General features: G+C 42.4%; 1 protein-coding gene across 1 annotated transcript in view; it reads left to right on the top strand.

Annotated features, from left to right (window-relative positions):
• Positions 1–497: 497 nt before the first annotated feature.
• Positions 498–21,689, top strand: part of diaph3 (diaphanous-related formin 3) — a 299,346-nt gene continuing 278,154 nt past the window's right edge. Inside the window, exons 1-2 of the mRNA XM_083557759.1 lie at positions 498–673; positions 818–996. Coding sequence (XP_083413885.1) covers positions 838–996 — 159 coding nt within the window. The 5' untranslated portion in view covers positions 498–673; positions 818–837. The remainder of the gene's footprint in view (positions 674–817; positions 997–21,689) is intronic.

The following is a 21,689-nucleotide window of genomic DNA, read 5'->3' as shown; positions in this document are numbered from 1 at the left end:
CCCTTTGTGAAAAAGATTGTACACCCCTGGTCTTCATGATGATCTGGGATGGATGGATGGACGGATGGAATATGATAGAAAGTGTACATATGGATGTGATGATCAGGGTTCTTTCTATGTTCTCTGGAGGACCATGAATAGTCAGGAATAGTGGTGAGTCATCACTGTACTTAGGTTCTTTTCTTGAGTATCTGTACTTTACTGAAGTATTTCCATTTGGTGTTACTTCAGTAGTGAATCAGCCTGGAAAGAAGATCTGTGGGTGGATTTGATGGAACTTTGTCTGATATTTTATATAATATAAACTGTGAGCATTCATGTGCTCAATATTTCTAATTTCAGGACGGATACAATGCTACTGAATGGAGCTGAACCACAGCACACGCCCTCCATACACAGTTGACAGGTTGCCACAGAAATGGGCGCTCTTCGCCTCAGAAACAACATGGCGGCGCAGATCTGTGTAAACCAATCAGAAGCCTGAACAGCACGTTGCGTTCAATCTGATTGGCTGGTGGCTTCGCGTCACTCTCAGGGCAACACGGCGGGATTTTCAGACTCGGCGGATATTTTCTTCTCGTCAGGATTCACTCAGACGGCTTATTGACAGGCTTGATTTTTTTTTATATAGACACATTTTTTGGTAACCAAGACGCATTCGGCATTGCGTAAGGTATTGGAAGTGATATATAAATGAAACTAGCAAACCAGAAATTGGATTACGGGTCCGCTAATCTATGCTAAGATAACCTGTCAGGGAGCTAGCCGCGTTAGCTTCTAATAATAAGTGCATTAAAAATGTATTTGGTTGTTGTAGGGGGATTAAACTGATAAAAAATGGACGGAAACCAGAACCAGAACCAGCACCGGTACCGCTTTGACTCCACCAGTCAGGGACGAGAGAACAAACCCCACCGGAAAAAGGCTTTTGGGGGACCCGGACCAGCACCGTACCCCACCTGGGGAAGCGAGGAGGCTGAGAAAAAGCCAAAATTTGTAAGTAGATACATTAAAAAAAAAAAAACAATACACAACACAGACAACTACATGTGCCTACAATGGGCCGCGTCCCAAACCCCTCCTGAGTACTAGCCCTGTACACTACATTGCTCCTCTGCGCATGCGCACTCGTGCATTCGTGAAAGCCTGTGCAGAACGCCTGAAAGTAACATGTGAATGTGGTCAGGGGTGCACATACTTTTCATTCCATCTCCTTGCCAGTTATACACGTTTCACATGTTTTTTTCCCCCCTCCTCTATATGATGAAAAGTCTACGCACCCCTGACTATCATATAGTATGAGAAAGAACTTGTAAATAGTTTTTTTTTACCTGTTTGGTGAAAAGTATGTGAACATCACCCCCACGTGTCCTGGATGTTTTTTCAGAAGAGTTCAGAAGAAATTGTGGCTGTATAGTGTGTGTGTGCGTGTGTGTATTTATATTATCTTGATGAAGTTGCATATCTGAATAATGGAAGCTCTAGAAGGAAAAACTAATCAGTTCTACTGTAATTCAAATGGGTATGATGATTGTTGTGTTCTTCTTTCTTGTATTGCGTCAACGTAATGCAGACCTACTAAAGTATAGTAGAAAAGTACATTTATAGATGGTGACTCCAGTATCGGCGCTGTGTAAGACCACTATAGGACCGTGCTCTCTCTTATTTATTACCATATCATGCTGAAAAGAATGTGTATACGAGCAATAAGAGAAGAAAGGAGAACCTTTTGCTGTTATAGGACAGTAATCCAGTAACCAGGTGATGAGTCTCTAGATTTGATTAGTACCTGCTATAAAGGCCTTGTTTTCTGTCCAATGAAGAGTTTTTACGCTCAGCTGTGGTAAAAGATTACAAGCTGTACATAGAGAGTTAGATCTTTGTGTTGCTGGAAGACTGCTAGTGACACAGCTATTTGGACAAGTAGGAGTTTGTTCCACCACCATGACGCTGGGAATGGAGAAGAGTCTGGAAGCATGTCTTCCTCGTACACTAAGAGATGGAGGGAGTGAGGTATCTAACTTTTCTGATCTGATTTTATTTCTCTGGCCACCATGTCCTCCAAGACCCAGTATAAGCATCCGTGTCTCGTGCCACAATCCAGGAAGTGTTCAATATCTGGTGATATTCAGGCTAGCAAGCTTTTTTTTATTTTAATTTTTTTCTTAACGTGAAGTGATTTTTCCATAGAACTTTCCTCAAGAAAGCCTGGTCTCTTGTTTGTTGCTGTAATAGACTGCGGAGGTTTACTGGGTAAATCAAAGGATAAAGCCGATAAGGATAAGACGGGCTAATCCACTTGTACTTCTGTGCTTGTGAGAGCTGCACTGTGTAACCTGAGCAACCTGTAAATCAGCCACAGGAACAAACCGCCAAAAGTATTGGGACACCTGACTTTTCCAACTTTTTGTGGTTATTCTTTAAACTGTTCTCGCCAATTTGGAGGCACACAATTGTATTAAATGTATTTGGATGTAGAAGCATGAAGCCAGCTCCGTGAAGACATGCTTAAAGTGGGCTGGAAGATCTCGAGTGGGCCTGATGTAGAGTGCTGACTCAACACTATGGGATGAACTGGAATGCTGACTGCACCCCAGAGCTCCTCAGCTCACCCTACATCAGTTAAAAAAAAATTACGCTCAGGTGTCAACAAACGTTTAAAAACATTTATTAACTTGTTTATTATGCACGCTTCTGTCAGTTTTGTAGTTTTCCAAGTTTTTTTTCTCCAAACCTCACCCCTGTCTGTCATTTTAATAGTATTCGGCGTATCCCCCGTCTTTCTTCCTCGGGCTTTCGCACAATCTTTCTCAGTGCTGTAAAAGCACGTGATTAATTCACTTTTATTAAATGCCTCGGGGACAAAGCGACGCAGCCGTCTTTGAGAACTCACCGGCGCTGAGTTGGTCATTTGTGTTTTTCAATTTGCCAATTAAAAAGTGAATGTGAATTTTTTATTTATTATTTTTTTTTTATTATTATTTTTTTTAATACTGAAAGCAGAAATTTTTTTTTTTTTACGGGTTTTTAAAAGTTATTTTGTTTAATCACAAAATGTCGTAATCAGAACCTCACAATTCAAAATATGATCAACGCCCCAAGGTGCACAATACGTCCAGTCTAACGTCCAGTCTAACGTCTTCCTACCCTGGACGTCAAAGATTTTATTGCCGGATTTTTCTGAGGAAATGTCCACTCTGGAGACATCGGTTCAAATGCTAAACACTGCAGTACAAAGTACAGTAATATACTCCGAGAGTGCAGACAATCTTGTAGAACCCGAGGCAGGTGGGGGGGATGAGGCAGGTGGGGGGGATGAGGCAGGAAGGGGATGAGGCAGGACGGGGATGAGGCAGGTGGGGAGACGAGGCAGGACGGGGATGAGGCAGGTGGGGAGACGGGGCAGGACGGGGACGAGGCAGGTGGGGGGACGAGGCAGGTGGGGGGGTGAGGCAGGACGGGGATGAGGCAGGTGGGGGGGTGAGGCAGGATGGGGATGAGGCAGGATGGGGATGAGGCAGGACGGGGATGAGGCAGGTGGGGGGACGAGGCAGGACGGGGATGAGGCAGGTGGGGGGGACAAGGCAGGGTGGGCTGAGGCCCAGATTTCCAAAAGCGTAGTATATATATTTTCATTTTGATCAAAAAAGAATGAAATCACAATTTTATGGACCTTAAACCTGAAACGTGCTGCAGTGGAAAGCGGGAGTCACGTGTTATCAGTATGAAGGAAGCATTCCTGAGATGTTTCCTCATTTCCCCTTGTAGCCCAGTGTTTAGAGGAACATACCACACAATTCGTTTCGAGAGCTGCGGAATGCACAGCGGTTTGGTTACATGTGTGCACATGGGTTTTCGAGCCGCTTACAGTGCGCACCAATAATATTAGCCCTCTTGAACAATATGAATATAAAAGGATGTGTGCCACAATTATTGGCACCCTTTTAGTCAGCTCTCCTATAATGCCTTATGTGGTTGGAGAATACATGGCAATGGAGCTCATTGCACCACACAATCTTTCAATCTTCATGCTGGTGGACTCTCCTTCACGTCACTCCATGGGTTTAAAGCCCATCATTAGTTAAAATCTATACTATATGAACAAAAGTTTGTCGAAACCTGAGCATAAGATTTGTATGTGCTTTTTGAACCATGTTAATTCCCAATTTGCTGTCATTATAACTAAGAAGATGCTCCACTAGATTTTGTGGAGACATGTGCTCATTCAGCCTCAAGAGCCTTAGTAAAGTCAGGTACTAGTGTAGGAGGAGGTGAGGTGAAGTCTCAGAGACTTTTCTTCTCAGCCCAGAGTGCTTGTCAAGAGTGATTATTTGAGTTGCCTTAGAAATCTGTCACCTCAAACGTGCCTGGTTCCTCGCCATCGATCTTTTGCATCTCATCTCAACAAGCTCTTTCAACCCTCTGCACACAGGGTGCTTTTTGTTTTCTGTGCTGAGAGAGAGAGAGAGAGAGAGAGAGAGAGAGAGATCGTTCTTTTCTGAATCTCTCAAATCAGACAAAAATCTCTGAGCTTCTATTTGATGTTTGACATGAAGGTTTAGTGAATCTCTCGACCTGTATATGTGTGGTTTTTAGGATCTTCTGCATAGGTGAAAAGGTGTCCAATTTCTATAAAATTCGTATCAGATATCATTCTTCTTGCGATCGCAGTGACCGTGTTTCTTTGTGTTCTATTGCATCAGCGTAACAAAAATATACAGTTTATGGCTCCGTAACATTTACTTATATTATTTGGGTCCTGATATAAAAAACACCATAAATTGAGGTATCAAATGTTTTATCTTCCCCCTTTTTTAAATCTGAATTGAGTATACACACACACACACACACACACACACACACACACACACACACACACACACACACACACACTGAATCTGAATCTGAATCGCATACTCAGAATATATATATATTTTTTATTTATATACATTTGCATAAAGCATCCATATTTGTCCATGGTCATGTTAATTAAAAAGTTAAAGTATTAATTTAGGGTACATTTAAAACAGATAATGTGACTAAGCTGCGAGTAATCGTGAGTTTGCTCATGACAATCGTGCGATTAATCGCTTTTAAATATTTTAATCGATATATAAAATATATATGAAATTTTGATTATAATACTATTATTAATAAAGTTTTTTCTGCTCAGTTTTTATATTTGAGATGTAATGCAGAAAACGAGCACTAGATGGCACTATAAAACCGTTTAACAGCCAGTGTGTGGGGGGGGGGGCGACTGGTAGGTAGGACCGTAATTTTCCATTGAGAGGAACATTTTGATCCTGCTTTCATAACCCCATCGTTTCAGCAGCGATACATCTTCACCAAGCCCCATCCCTAGTTAATTCTGCTCTCCACGTGTGGCAGATGCACCGCACACTGCTTTTGTAGTAATGCAGCATAATAATGGTTCAGCGCACTGTTTGTTTTTCCGGTTCATAAGGATTAAAGGCCACGCAACACGGATTTTCAAGGTCTTTCCTAATTCCAGAGATTCCGCTTTTTAATTAAAGTAATGACTGTGGGAACAGTAATAATGAGCCGTTATTACGTTATATTGTGATAGTATTCTGTCCCCTCCTTCGCCCTTCGGACTCTAAGTGGCACAGCGATGGAGAGTCTTGGCCATTTATTTCAGCTCGTAGTGTAATGTTTCTCTTTTATGTGATTTTAAATGAGAAAACTTGCATCCGGATGACCTGGCAGAAGCGGCCCGTGTTCGACCTACATGATTAGGAGTAATGGGAATCTTCCACACTCCGGCTGCGGAGCAAATCAACCTCATCGAGCGTGTGGTAGTTTAACTCGTCCCCGATATGCGCTAATCATACGTTAAACCTTCACCTTCGACAGCTCTCCAAGAGTCGGAGCGCTAGGTCGAGCCGATTACCGGTGCAGGTGTTTGAATTCATTGGATTAGGGGCTACTCTTCCGAACGCGCCCTCCATGCGGAAACGGACATTTGGCTGCAGCGAGAGACCGAAGAGCGCAAGAGATCGAGGGAAAAAAAATGTACTCGGGACGCGGCCATACGGCGTCGACAGGGGAACATAACACGGCGAGGGTCAGCCAAACGGGAGCCATTACCACCAATTACGGTGGCAGATTGATTCCTCGTTTATGGACAAGCAAGGAGTCGCTCAGGTGGAAGAAAAATCGAATGAGGACCTCGGAAGGGGGGAAAAAACAATTTACACCCCGCTTTCATTTGCTGGCCTTGGACATCTGGAGGAGAAACAGCTGGGCGATTCTGCTGAGAGCGAGGGAGAGCGAGGGAGAGCGAGGGAGAGCGAGAGAGAGCGAGAGAGAGCGAGGGAGAGCGAGAGAGAGCGAGGGAGAGCGAGGGAGAGCGAGGGAGAGCGAGAGAGAGCTCTCATTTTCCTGTTATTTCAACACTGCCTCTCGACTCGACTGCTGAGGTTTATGAATTATCCATCATCAGTTCAGGTGCCTTGAACTCTGCAGTGGATTAAACTTTGAAACATTAACTTTTTTCTTTTTTTTTTTCTTGCATGTGTTTGTTTGCTGGCTGAGCAACGAGCAAACAAACCCGAGCGATGAGCATTAAAACCCCCCCCAAAAAACGCAGATGAAACCCGCTTTTAGAGCAGGAGAAAGCGCAGTTGGGCTCATAGAGGTGAGGGGTCGAAATGGAAGCTGTTCCTGCCTCATTGGTAGGCAACGCGACAGCATGGTGCTCATTGAACAGAACCAATTCGGGAGAAGCAATTACAGGAGCTGCCAGCAATACCCATGGTTTATCACAACATGTCCGACCGCCCTAATGGCGCAGTTAACATTTGAGCACTCAACAAAATGAAAAGATCTGACTTTCCAAACAGCGCAAAACAAAACAATGCCAGAGAAACCGTGTGGAACTATCAAGGTCACCGCAATTATGTCCAATTTTCTCTCTTATTTTCTCCTCTCATATGTGTTTTTTTCTTTGCTATAAAAAGGTAATTTTCTTATTTAGCTCCTGTCACTCAGGCTGCAAACTGACTACGTCTGCAGTTCCTAAGTTACGCTGCCTCGAGCCGCCACAATTACTTTCCGGTGTGAGGGAAGAACAACGCCGATCAAATGTCACGAGCGATATAAACGCGTCTTCGCCTTCGTATATCTCTGTTCAAAAAGATGGAGAAAAGTATTGGGACACCTGAATAATCCAGGCACGTCTGGTGCTTCCACAATGCGCCTGTGCACAAAGCCAGCTCACTGAAGATTCGCTTGGAGCTCTGACCTCACCCTTTAGGATGAATTGGAACGCCGACTTCGCCCCAGACCTCCTTACCTCACCTTCCAGTACCTGACTTTACGGGACACCCTTTTGTATGAAATCTTCTTAAGCATACTCCCTAATCTATTACAAGAGTTGAAGATATTAAATAGGGAATAAATGTGGAATGGGATGTTCACAAAAATGTGAAGTGTATTTGAAATGCACGATGTGGCAATAATCGGAAATGTTTCGAGCTCTGTGGATTTCTATAAAAACCTCTCCCCGACTAACACTATAATCTGCATGGTTTATGTCTAATGCAGACACTGTGCACCAGTGCTTCAGCTTTGTTGATACCTGTCACTGTTTCAGATGGTTTCCATCGCTACAATATGTCCATTATACTAATTAAGCCTTAAACATTTACTTTAAGGTTTTCGAGCAGTTTTGGACACCTGCCAAATCCAACATCTGTCCGTTGGCAGATGTTTGCAATTCGGAAAAACTAAAATAACACAGCGCTAATTTCGTTCAACATCATTTAAGTTTGTTTGATGTAGTTATTTTTGTACAAGGCAAAGTTTTGATTGTGTATTTGCCACGTGCCACTTTGTAAAGAAGCCACGAGCTACTGTGCCGTCTCTGACCGTACAGGCGAAAGGAGCTCTGACCGAAAGGCGTGTTATTCTTTGCCAGAGATGCTCCTGAGACTTGTTCCTGAGAGCCGGCGGAAACAAACTTTTGGAAAAGCCTCGAGCTCTCGAAGTCTTTCAGGTCAGCAGAGGGACCTTTTAGCTGTCCATGAAAGCAGTTGCTGTCCGTTCAAAAAATAAACACACTTTGACGGAGACGAGGACGTTGCTTTTTTTCCCCCCCGCCGAAACCTCGTGTAAACGTGTGGTTACCGGAGTCATGTCAGGAAACGGGTACGTTATTAGGCATCTGTTCGGAAAGCACGATTCGAGCCCTTTGAAGAGAGCTTGTCAACTTGTTCTTGTGCAAAATAAAAAAAAAATAGGGTTATTTTGAACACCTGGTTTCTACAATGCTTTCATTCCTCCCACTCGTATCATAAACAGCGCTCGGTGGGTCGGTGTAATTTGTTTATAGTTTTCCTGCTCATGAAACGCAGGAACAAAAATCACGCTTTTGCGTACAATCCACCGCGTTCTCTCATGCAGCTGCATTGTTTAACAGAGCAACGTGTAGCAGGAACACGCATCGCTTTACCCGAACGCAGGAATGGGAGAACGCCTTCCAAACGCTTTATCCTGGTCAAGGTCACAGTGGATTTAGACTCGCCTGTCCTACTGGAATGCTTCTGGAGCATGTGAGGAAACCCCAGAACACAGATTAATGTGGACACCCTTTTTTTTTTTTTTTGTTTGAAGCCCAATTGTGATTTGGTACCATGGAGTGTGTTATAATTGTTTCATCACTACAATTATGAGGTCCAGACATTGTCCGAGCATGACTGGGACGCAAAGCAACCTCCACGAGGACACGATGTGTGAAGCCCTGACCACCTTCTCAACCCCACCAGACATCTTTTGGGATGTTAAAGCAGCAAAGAGGGGATTAAATCTAGAATGGGATGTTGAAAAGGCGCATATGCGGCATTTAGCAGACATTTACATTTGCGGCATTTAGCAGACGCCCTTATCCGGAGCCTTATCCAGAGCGTTGTCCAGACGCCCTTATCCATATGCGTGCGATTGTCGGGTCCAGGCACCAATAGGCCTTTAACGCTCTTTAATGAATTTCCATTCCTGAGTGACGCTGACTTCACTAGAAAGAATATGTTTTTATTTCTGTGTTTTTCTTCTTTTTTTTAAACCCCGTATTTCTATCAATTGCTCCTTTTCTGTGTGGATTCCTTTCGCCTTTATCGGTGACCCTCGCAAGGTCCGCAGAGACGCTGCATCAGCCGGTCGATTCATTAAAACCGACCGCATCGCATTTAGGATGCATAACTAGACGTTGGACGGGAGCCAGCGGTCCTGACAAACACCAGAACACAAACAAGCAGGCAGAGAATGAATAAGAGATGAGCTGTGGGTGTAACGGACACCTGTCATACCCCCCCCCCCCCCACCATAACCATGTGATCTTTGAACGTACCATTCCACATTTACTCCCCATTACCTCTTATATTAACTTTGATTCTTCTGGGAAGATGTTCCACCAGGTTTTGGAGTGTGCATGTGGAGATAAGCAAAGGCAGGTACTAAAGCAGGAGAACTTTTCCTCCAACCCATGTAAAGTATATCTACATGGAGCTGGCTTTGTGCACAGGGGCATCGACATGCTGGAACAAAATGTAATGGTAAAATATTTATGGCTGGAAAAGTCGGGTTCTTTATTCTGCACGTTATAAATCCTCTTTTTTTTTTTTTTTTTTTTTTTTTAAATGTAACACACGATGTGATCGCTTTGCATTTTGGATGAATTATTGTTCGTACTCCGGGAAATCGAATCGTCCAAGTTCTTCCCGAGCAAGCTTTTTATTAGCTTAATGAGCACAGGTTCGGGGTGTTGAACAAGTCAGTTCAGACTCTTTTTCTGCGGTTGTATTGTAGTGTCATAACCCGTTTTGCACGTTTTACACAGTGTGCTGAACAATAATCCGAGCTCAAGTTCTGACTGAATGAATTATTCAATTAATAAAATGAATCAATTAAAAACACCAGCTTGTCTTCTAAGGCTTAATAAGATCCTGCGTATGAGAATGTCTGCCTTCCCGAACGGATCTTTCCCCTCCATGCTTCCGTTGTTTAATAGTTCACAGAGCGGCGGCACGATGGGTATTTACATAAGATTAGCGAAGTCAGCCGAGGGACTAACACTGTATTCCTGCCTTTGTAAACCATGTAGCTAATTAAAGTGATTAGAGAGGACGGACTTGGCTCGAGCTGATTGATGGTATCGCTGATCCTTTCGTTGGATCTCGCCTTTTCTTTTTTTTTTTTTTTTTATTTGAGTAAATGCTACTTTAAGGGTTTTTTGTCGCAGGAAAAAACTAGAATAAGCACATAGTTATAGAATGTAGCTCTCAGACAGTAGCCAAAAGTATTGGGACATGACTTTTCCAGCCGTTTTTTTTTAAACCACAATGTTGGAGGCACAAAATTGGAGCATGAAATTTCCCCTTCGTATGAACTTGGAGATCCAGATGTGTTCAAGCATGAAAATGCTTCAGTCCACAAATACAGTTGTATAAAGATATACATAGGTTGGCTACATGCCCACTCAAGGCTTACTCATAGTCTCTAAGTTCCCTTGACACACAAATCTTGTTGGATTGTAACATTTACGATACTGCGAGAAAACGATTTTACTCAAACATGTTTACGAGGGATCTTTCATGGCGTATCACCTGAATGTGTTTAAAATTTTTCTCTCATGTGAAGCTGAAATTTCTTATATAGTAATTGATATGTAATGGATTTGATGACCCCGTGTCTGTCATGTTTATAACCCTTAGCTTAATAAACAAACAAAATGTGATGTAATGGAAGATCTTGAACACTCTGCTGAAGATCTCTGACCTCAACACAATGTGATCAGCATCCCCCAACCTCCTGATGATTGACACCAAATCCTGATTTCAGGATACACATGTAACTGTAATCTTAAACGATAAAAGAGTTGTTCCCATATCTCCCCGAGTCTGCTTTCTATTATCGTTAAGCCGCGACGGCTCGATGGATTTTTAATTGCCTCCCTCAAGCACAGGATGCAGTTAGATTAATCTGCTTTTATATCGTAATGGACATCCTCGCATGAAACGTTTGTCTAAGTAGAAATAAGTCCATAGTATTTACATCACCGTTCTCAACATTTTCTGCTTGTAGTCCACTTGATCACCAACTGTTTGATTTTGATTACAGATACTATAGCGAGTCACTTTTTGACTTCACGTCAGTCATCTGATATAATTAAAGAGCCCGAGTGGTACACGCTTCCTTACCGGCTACACCACACCGCCTGCGTTTCCCCACCCGGAAAAAAACACAAAATTACCGACATCAATATGCAGCATCCTTCTTGTTTTCCTCACTGACATCCAGTAATCATGAAATCCACAGTTGCTTGCTTGATCAGGCATCACCATCTGTTAGAAATATTCTTCCCTCTTCCATGCTTTTGTATTTAATGTATTTAATGGAGACGTTTTTTTTTTTCTGTCTCTGGAGACTGGTGGACTGTCAGTCCTCCTAACGATACTAACCAACGATGCCAAATCATTCTTCATGCCGTAGAGCTTCTGATTGTTTAGCTCATGTGAACGGATGGTGTGGACGCAATCCATGCGCTATACAGCCAAAAGTATACAAAGCGGCATCACAAAGTTTTAAAACTCGCTCCGATAAGTACTTTATCTACATTTACACACCTTCACCTTCAAACTAGTTCCATTGCACAGCGATACAGCGATCTGACACTTCTGGAATGTTTCCTCAAAGTCTTTTTTCCGAATCGTGTTTCAAACACCTTCTGCGATTCGCACCGGATCTCCGTGATGGTGTCAAAACGGCGACCTTTGAGCCGGAGCTTCATCTTCGGGAAGAGGGCGAAGGCGGTAGAACCAAATCTGAAGAGTAAAGTGAGATCACGTGGATCGTTTTCTGACGATCATCATGCACGAGTTGCCCAATGCGAATCCCTTCAGCCGACACTTGTCACACACAGTCATTTGGAACGCCTTCCATAACAAATCCATGTTAGAAGTAGTTCAATCCCAAAACTAACATTTGCTTTTTAAAATCTTTGAGAAGGTTTTGTAAATTTTCATGAGGCAGTGATGCTTCCTTGAAGATATGTGAAGCAAGTCAAGTGTTTCCTTTTACTAGTGTTGCTGTGAATGACAGGGGTGCAGAGTACACCATCCCAACCCAGTATGACTCCCAGTTTCACCCGCTTGGCTCCAGGCTATGCACAGTCAGGATTCAAGCTCTTGATCTCCAGATAATGGCTGCTTTCAATCAAAATATTATACGTTTGCTTCCCCATTGGTGAGCATCACCTTGAAAATAGTCCCCTTGCACAGCAATGCAACACTCCCTGCGTTCCTGATACTTCTGGAATATGTCCTGGAAGTCTGTGGCTTCACGCAGAAGATCACGGTCGATCTTTCTTCTAAACCTGCTGTCCGTGACGAAACCGCAGATGTGGTCAGAATAGCGCCAGTTGCTAAACTCTCCATGTAGACAGGATGATGCCTTTTGGCACACTGATTTATGAAGGTCGGCGCTACCTGTAACTGTGCGTGCAACCTTGTGCTGCCACCTGTTGGCAGGTTACAAAACTACATTTGAAAACTTTTGATACATATTTTCTTTTTAATACAAACTCGTATTCTCCAGGGATCTTTTTATAAGTCCTTTTTGATTTTTTTCATACACACACACACACACACACACACACACACACACACACACACGATGGTTCACAATTTTACTTCACGCATAACCGGCAAACTTCTCGTCTCGAGTCTCTGTTACTACAAGGGAGGTCAGTCGAAAGAGTGGACATTTCTAAAATCCCTATAAATGTGCGTAAAACATTTCTGGAATGTTTTAATGTCAAACTTTAACCTTTATTTATTATTTAAAGAATAAATACAAAATCCACGCTTTAGGTTTGTGCTCCCGAGCACTTCTGTTGAGACAGGTTTGGCAGACTGACAGCTGTTGATGTGGTGTCCAGAGCCTCACTGTCAAGCTGCTACGCCAATCCCGATGTCTAAGGTTAAGACACTCCGTGGCAGCTGGGTGTGATTGAGCTTAATGGACACCAGTCGAAATGATTAGCGACCCTCACGTCCGCCGAGGTACTGTCGCATTGACTTTAATGTCCATGCCTCACAAAGGCGATTGAAGAATCCGTTTGGCATTCATACGCTCGCACCTTTGTGCTGACTCTTCCTTCCTAGATATTCAAATCTTAATGTCCTTGGTTCACCTCATTAATTTGAGCAGGCCTCACGTTGTAGTGCTTTCCCTTTGCTTTCGCTCATGGAATAGGCTGTAATTGAAAGATACGTTATCGGTGTGCAATTAAAGAGGCCGGAAAGAGATAACCGGCCCAGCTGAAATGGATCTCTTGCAAACTTTTCAGCATCGGGCCTATTGAATGACCAAACGCTCGCTCGCAGGGGCGCATTCCGAGTAGCCACGTGCTGTTCCTTTATAATGCAATCAGTCAGCAAAAATCACACTATTGTTTTCTCTTTGTTTCTTTCTTTTTTTTTTAATAAAGCGTCTCCATTACAGAAGGTTGTTTAAGGTCTTTTTATTATTTTTTTCCCGTCTTTCAGATGAACTTGTGATTTTTCTTCGGTGGTTGCTTAGGAGTTGGACGTTGGACTTTTGATTGGAAGCTCGTGAGGTCAAATGCCAGTACCGCCGGCTCAGACCATTGCCCTTTAACCTCAACTACTCCGTTATATAAATGAGATCATCTTTGATAACAGTGTCTAGCAAGTGCCATGCATCTAAATGGTCCTATGACCAACCAAAGATATCCTGTGAAGATTTTCTGACAGTGTCAGTAATTCTGGGTTAATATTTTGCAGTGTGTTTGGTGCTACTATTAACCAATTAAAATGCAACATGTCAATAAGAGCTAAAAAAAAATACCGGTACTTGGGATTTCCATAAGGAAGAAAATCTATAAATAGTTATCATAGATATGCAGTTTGACTGTGCATATATGCTAAGACTTGTGTTTATGTTTGCCCACCTCATGCTCCCTTTGCATCACAATCTGACCTCTTTTCCCAAGACATGACCGTGTCCATCTTCTCCTCTGCTGCCTCCTCTTTTTAATACACATCAAAAAAAATTGCCAAAGTGTATTTCAACTTATTCTTCACCATGCTCCATACTAACTGTACTAACTTGCGGCATCATTGTACGTTTAGTAGATCCATGCTGCACAGTGTGATTTGTTTTGACCTCATAAGACTTCTGAAATAACATAGTGTGTGTGTAAGGCTTAATTCATAATCAAGATTGAGTTCACTCAGGAACATATTAAGTGGCGGACCACAAGTTTGTTTAGTCTCCGCCTCTGCTTGTTTCAACCAAACTATCGCTTGTTTGTTTGATCAGTTTTTTGTAATCTAGCAGTTATTTTGCACTTGATGGATCCACATCACCTGCTTTTTTTGTTATGTTGTGTGCATGGATTTCCAACCACTCTCCCGATATCAGTTTTTTGATTGGGGGGAAAAAAAATAGCGAGCAGAAAACACGTGCATTGATCAAAGCACACGTTTGCAAATCGAAGGCGGTATCCTGCAGTTTCGACCTAGAGATATTTAGAGATCTCCGAGGGATCCCTAGTACACGGACGATATTTTTGCACGCCTTGACGTACAAATTAAAATTCATCAGATGTCTAACGTTCCACACACTAACTGCCACGCTTGACATTTGACAAATTTTTGACTCGGGAAATGTATCAGTCTGCCACATTTGACTTTGACAGAGATGACCTTTTATTGAGATTATTATGATAGACGACCGATCGCAGTGACCCAATAAACACGTATAATTATTAATAATGCATGTCGCCGAAACGGGCTAATGTTGCTAATTACGGCGATAAGTCGTGTTAATTAGACAGGTGCTACGAGGGAACGGTTAAAAAGTGCACGGGGAAAAAGGAGCATGTGTTCCGGCATACAATATTTATTCATTTATTCATTAAAAAAAAAAAGTTTTATTATTTTATACCGCGCTCGATAAGAACTTGAGCTTGTTTTCTTCCAGAGGGCTTAACTCCTCAACTTTTGTTCCCCCTGCTTTATCTGAACGAGGAAACGAGCCTCTACTCAAGGCGAGACTTGATATGGGCAGAACGACAACGCAGGATATTGGAAAAAAAAGTTGAAAAACCTCTCAAGGTCCAAGGTTTATTGCGGTCTTTTTCTTTTTTTTTTATTTGAGTTTCACAGCCACTTATTATTTCAAACGACTTTCAAAGTCTAAATAACATGCCACCACGATATGAGCGCTCGCAGATGAAGCGAATAACGTTAATTATCTCATAACAGCGGCGCACATCAAGGTCCGGGATGTATTAGCCGCTAAGCAAACAATCGCACCGTTTTGGATGCAAGACAAATGAGCAAGCTGGAAGACTTGATCGACTTTGACAAGAGCTTAATCGCTAGACCGGGTCGCAGTACAACAAAACAACAAGGATTGTGGGGCGAGGAAGGGTCCAGGACACGCAGAAGCCGAGACTGGTGGAGGCGGTGCGATGCTCTTTCCTTGGTTTCCGTTGTTTACGTAGATGTTACTTTCAGACGTACCACCTACCTGAACATTGTAGCAGACCAGCAGCGTAATGCACCCTGGCACGCCGCTCAGAAATGGTCTGAAGGACTTGATGATGGTTCATGATGTTCAGTCAATTGTTATAGAACCGTAATACTAATCCTCCTTAATGGAAATGAGTGGGATGATATTGTATTGTACATTCGAAAAAAAACCCAAGGCCATGCTTTTCCTGTCCCTCCTACTTGTCTGACAATGTAGGATGCAGTACGTGGACATCAGACTTGTGTGACTTTTTCCAGTTGAAGACAGTGTAATAAAATATCCAGCTGTGCAGTCAAAGCTGCATTATATGGCTATAAGATTGTTGTGTCCTTTTTGACAACTTATGACACATTAAGGTTCCGTTTGCTGTTTTAAGAACCTCCATTCTTCTGGAAAGATTGGATTAGACCCGAGAGAGACTTGAACTCATTCCTCCACAGGGGCGTTAGTAAAGCCAGGTACCAAGCTTGTGAGTTCAAATCCCACTCTCAGGAAGTTGATATAAGGCAGTCAGTGTTTTCATTCGTTCATGTTCAATAGGGTTGATGGTCAGGAGATCTTCCACTCCAGCCCGTGTAAAGCATAATGCTACCTGTATACCTGTGAATTGCTTTTTGCGACTGTCCACCATCTAAAAGTGAAAATAGAAATAGACTATGATAAATAAAATGAATGAAGTATAAAAGTATATTAAGCTGGGGAAGAATTCATTTCCAGTTAGTCGGCACACAGACGTGTGTGAGAGCATGCTGGGATCGACCTGTTATTGTTGTATTGCTGTTCCATGCTGTTAGGCTTCCTGAAGGACCCAGTCAATAAGGTGGAACCGGATTATGTATAGATCGAACTTCTTTCATAGACCAACATGTGGATCATTAAAAAAAAAAAACGCAATTTGTATCTCCACGCGTCTGCTGTAGTGTCCCTCCGGTCCAGGCTGTGTACAGTTGCTGGTTGTATTTACCCTAATGAAGTTCAGCATGAATTACCCGATGTCTGCCTGTGTTTCTAATGAGCTGTCGACCACTAGGTGCTTTTAATAGGCTTTAATGCTGCGGGGCCGTTGTGTCGAAAAAGAGCCATTGTATCGGACACCGTTGCTGAGGGTGTTTAATGATCCAAGCCCTTTATTTGTGCGTGTGTGTGTTTGTGTACACGTTGTAAAGAGGAAAAAAAAAAAAAGAAAGACCCGAACGCTCATTATGATCTTCTCAGGATGCCGGTTTTAATGTGTGTGATGCATCATCAGCAACCTGACCTGGAGGTCACATCCAGCAAACCTGTTCTACCTTCAAGGTGCACGCATGAATACGATTATTTTTTTACACAAGCCGCGGGAAGAAAAAAAGGCTGCTATAAACACAAGCGAGAAACCCCGCAAAGCACATCTCGTATCTTTAGCCCGTTCCGGGGCCAGCAGATGAAACCGTAGGTGGTCGGTGCTCTACGGGGCCGAGGTGAAGCGTGACCCAGGTTCGGAGGTTCGCTTATGCTGATCCCATTAGCAAACGTGAATCCGTCCTCCGTCGTCGCACACTTTTAACGAGCACCTCCTACCGTCTGACCCCAAAACTCGCCGACTAATCTTGTTTTGCCGCGTCCGGCGCACGTAGCGGCCGCGGCGTCTCTCCGAGCGCTCCCTGCAGCTTCAGATCGATCGTGTTTGATTTCTTTTTTTGTTTTTCGACCGACTTTAACACATTAACGCGGTCCGTGTGTCCGGCTGTGTCAGGGTTTCTAATAATCAGGAGAAATATCTAAACTGCTAGTTTCCAACCGAGGTCTTGGCTACATGGAGAGCAAAAGATGCCACCTATTGCTTGCAACGTTCATCATAGTGTGCGTGTTTGTTTCTTTTCCAGTTGTGTGATCTTTATAATCAGCTCGAATCTCCTCTCTAATCTGAATATGCCACACACTGGGTAGCGGACTGGTTGATTTGCATGCGATGTACAGGATTCGGTGCGATTGGAGGAGGTTGCGAACACGTCAGTGAGACGTCGGGTAAAGAAAGACACCAACCCCTGGGAGTTCTGCGCATCACACAATAGCTTTGTTGTGCGAGAAATTAATTTCTAAAACGTAACTCTTCTGCCCCGGTGCACTCGCTAGCGTGGCTTTTCGAACCCCCGCCTTTGTGCTGCCGCTTCAATTTAATTGATATTTGTTCGTGTCCCCTGGAGCGACACCGCTTCTCTTTTTTTTTTTTTTTTTTTACCCAGCACAATGATGATACCACTCTGTCGTTCACGTGACGCAATGTTTGTCCGCTTTAGCGGCTACGTGGAAATGATATTTTTCCACAGCTTTTGATAAACACCTCCAGTTGATCCATTGTGTGTATAGACGTATTTAACTAAAGTTTTGGGACACCTGAGATTTCCAACCATATTTGGTCTGAAGAGCCAAAACTGTGCACAAAGTGATCTTTCTGAAGGTATGCTTTACATGGGCTGGAAGATCTTGAGCGGCCTGCTGTAAAGCCGTGACCTCGACCTCCTTTTGGGAGGAATTGGAACGCACCTCAGGCCTCCTCAATTCCTCCTACGTCACCTCCTACCCGTCTTTAATAACAACCTTGTAGCTGAATGAGTCTCCACAACATCATTTCACAAAAGGGAGGTTATCCAACATCTTGACAGAATAATGGAGGTTATTATAAGAGCATGTGGAAATAAAAGTATCCATAAACCTTTATTTAAACAGTTTTCATTCCCATTAGCCAAAGTTTCATCTACGATTTTTTTCTTTAAACATTCAATTATATTCATTTCCTGTTTTTCTTCGCCTCGCTGACACCTCTGCGTCCATCTTCAAACGAAACCACGATAAAAATACTCATAACACTCTAAGTGGGTTTATGGAAATGCCGCTTAGAATAGTGAATATATGGTGAAATGCTGTTACGTCTGCCCCCCCCACCCACAGTGAATAGACACTGGAGGAACCATTCACCATCACTTTCATTCACTACACTATATTTTCAATATCATACTACACACAGGGGCTTTGTGATGCTGGAACCTCGTTTAGGTCTCGCAATGAAGTGGAGAATGAAAGAGAGTGTGGAGAAAGAAGAAGAAATAGGAAGTAGAGAAATAAAGATCGATAGAAAGTGAGGAAAGAGAGTGAAATAGAGAACTAAAGATGGATATATAGATGGATATATAGATAGATAGAGAACTAGAGCGAGAGAAATAGAGAAACAAATATTAATAGATAGATTGATAGATAGAGAAATAGTGGACTATAGATAGATGGAGAGACAGGTAGATAACGAGAAAGAACTAAATATGAATAGATAGATAGATAGATAGATAGAGAAATAAACAGATATATAGAGAAATAAACAGATAGATGGATAGATGTAGATAGATGGAAAGACAGGTAGATAACGAGAGAGAGAGCGAGATAACTATAAATAGATAGAAAGAGAAATAGATAGATAGCTAGAGAAATAGAGAACTATAGATAGATAGATAGATAGAAAGAGAAATAGAGAACGATGGATGGATGGATAGATGGAGAGACAGGTAGATAACTAGAGAAAGAGAGAACTAAATATGGATGGATGGATGGATGGATAGATAGATAGATATATAATCAGGTGTGTGTGTGTGTGTGTGTGTGTGTGTGTAAAAATGTTCTCCCACAGTTTTAATGTTTTGTTCATTAAATAAATCCTCTCTCTCTCTCTCTCTCTCTCTCTCTCTCTCTCTCTCTCTCTCTCTCTCTCTCTCTCTCTCTCTCTCTTGGTGCTGCAGCAGTAATGAAGGTGGGTTTTTGACCCGTTTGGAGGTAATGAAGGGCATTTCTGCCACCCAGGCAGCATGATTGATCTCCAGCTTTCACACGTTTATTTTGTGGCGTGTCAGTTTGGTGTGAGTGTATTAATGAAGTCGGGTCGGTGCAGGCGCCGCATGCTGGGAACTTCCCATAAGCCCAGTGTATAAGTCCAGTCTTACCCCCCCCCCCCCCTTCCCCATTTATAAACATGCAACATTGATTTAATTTAACACTCACCATCTGCACACGGCTTCACACGTCTTCATGGGATATGTAGGGTGAAAATATTCTCTCTCTCGCTGTCTTCTCTTTCTCTTTCTTTTTCTCTTTCTCTTTCTCTGTCTACACTCCCCATACTATCACTCTGTCGGAATTTGTGTCTTCGACCCAGGACTTTTTTTTTTTTTTTTGTGTAAACGCTGATTGTTGTGTTTTCAGCAGTTGAATGACAGGATGTCAGAATCGGGCGGCTGGGACTCGAGGCTCCGGCTGCCTTTTTCATTCTGAACTTTGTTGTTTTGTGTGAATGTGATGATGGCACATTGTTCCTGCTTCACTCTGACTGTCAGAAGCTTGATTTGTGCCCTTGCATGATGTGCTTTTATTATTATTATTATTATTATTATTATTATTATTATTATTGTTGTTTGTCCTTTGGTCTGTATTATTGGTTTCTTTGTTTAAAGACACACATGAGCTCGGAGTGACAGAAGGACACAAGGACAGTGCTGAGATTTAGATTGGACAAATTCAGAGAGGGTTCAGTTCATTCTTTCTGTGTTTTTTTTTTTTTTTTTTTTTTTTATCATGTTTTTCTCTAGTTTTCTCTGTTTTTCTCCATCTTTATCTTTCTCTGTCTCTCTCTGTCTCTCTTTCTGTGCCCCCTTCTTCTTTGTCTGTCTTTCTGTTGTCATTTCTCTTTTTCTTTCTCTTTATCTCTTTCCTCAGAAAAGACCTTTTGCCACGTTTTAAAGTGAAGGTGGCAGTTAGTGCTGTAAAAACCGTCTCCACAGACACCTTGTAATTTTCCGTGTTTTGTTGATTTGACTTTTTTTTTTAATTTGAAATATACTGGATATTCATCTCTCTCTCTCTCTCTCTCTCTCTCTCTCTCTCTCTCTCTCTCTCTCTCTCTCTCTCACTCAGTCACTCAGTCATTGTTATCGGAAAAGCTGTTGCTATTGCCAGTATTGAAAGAAAAAGAAAACAACGTGCTGATGCATCAGACACAGAAAGGATAATAAAATTTAGAGTAAGCGACTGTAAGGGCAGAATTCCAGATGTGAACGTGTATTTGTTGCTCATGGTGAGAATCACATTACTGAGTAGATTTAGTGTTTAATAAAAAGAGCTTGACATGCTGTGTGTCTGTAATTTCCTGTCCATCTCTTGCAAAAAAAACAAAAAAAACAAACAGGATACACTCATTAATCTCACACACTTCATTAGACAGGTGGCTGCTCATGTTGTTCCTTGTGTGTTTATGCTAATGTGTGTCTGCGCTATTGATTACGATGTCTGAGGGAGCATCGATACAGAGATCGGCTTCTCTACTGATGGAGAAATAAACCCATATATATATATATATATATATATATATATATATGTGTGTATATATAAGAGAGACCGATTGAGAGATTTTCAAGGACTCTTCCTCAGGAACTTCTCAGTCTTCTGCAGAGAGAGAGCGAGAGAGCGAGCGAGAGAGCGAGCGAGAGAGAAGCCCTGTCAGATGAATTGAGGTGTAATTTAAGGTTCTCTCTTCCTCTCTCTGTTTGCACGTTTGTTTGTTGATCTGTCTTTCTGTTTCTTCTTTTCTCTCTGTCTGTCTCTGAATCTTTCTCTCTCTGCTTGTCTGTCTCCCTCTTTCTTTCTCTTTTTGTCTATCTGTCCCCCTTTCTCTCTCTGTCTTTATATTGGTCTCTCCTTTCTCTCTTGGTCTATTCCCATTTCTCTGTTTGTCTGTCTCTCCTTCTTTCTCTCTCCCTCTGTCTCTTCCTCATTCTATATCAGTTTATTCCTTATTGTCTGTCTGTCTGTCTGTCTGTCTGTCTACACCTCTTTCCCTGTCTGTGTGTCTATCTGTGTTTTCTGTCATTCTGTCTCTCCCTCTCTTTCTGTATCTCTATATCTTTGCCTTTCTCTCCGTTTGTTATTGTATGCTATTCTGTCTCTCCCTCTTTGTCTGTCTGTCTTCCTTCTACCTTTGTCTGTCTGTGTCTTTGCCTCTGTCTTTCTCTCCCTCTTTATTTGTTTGTTTGTGTGTCTGTTTCTTCCTTATACTCTCTTTGCCTGTCTTCCTGGCTGTCTGTTTTTTTTTTTCT

This window comes from Silurus aristotelis (genome assembly GCF_946808225.1).
Source record: "Silurus aristotelis genome assembly, chromosome: 13".
NCBI lineage: Eukaryota > Metazoa > Chordata > Actinopteri > Siluriformes > Siluridae > Silurus > Silurus aristotelis.
This window is presented reverse-complemented; position numbering and strand designations above follow the sequence as displayed.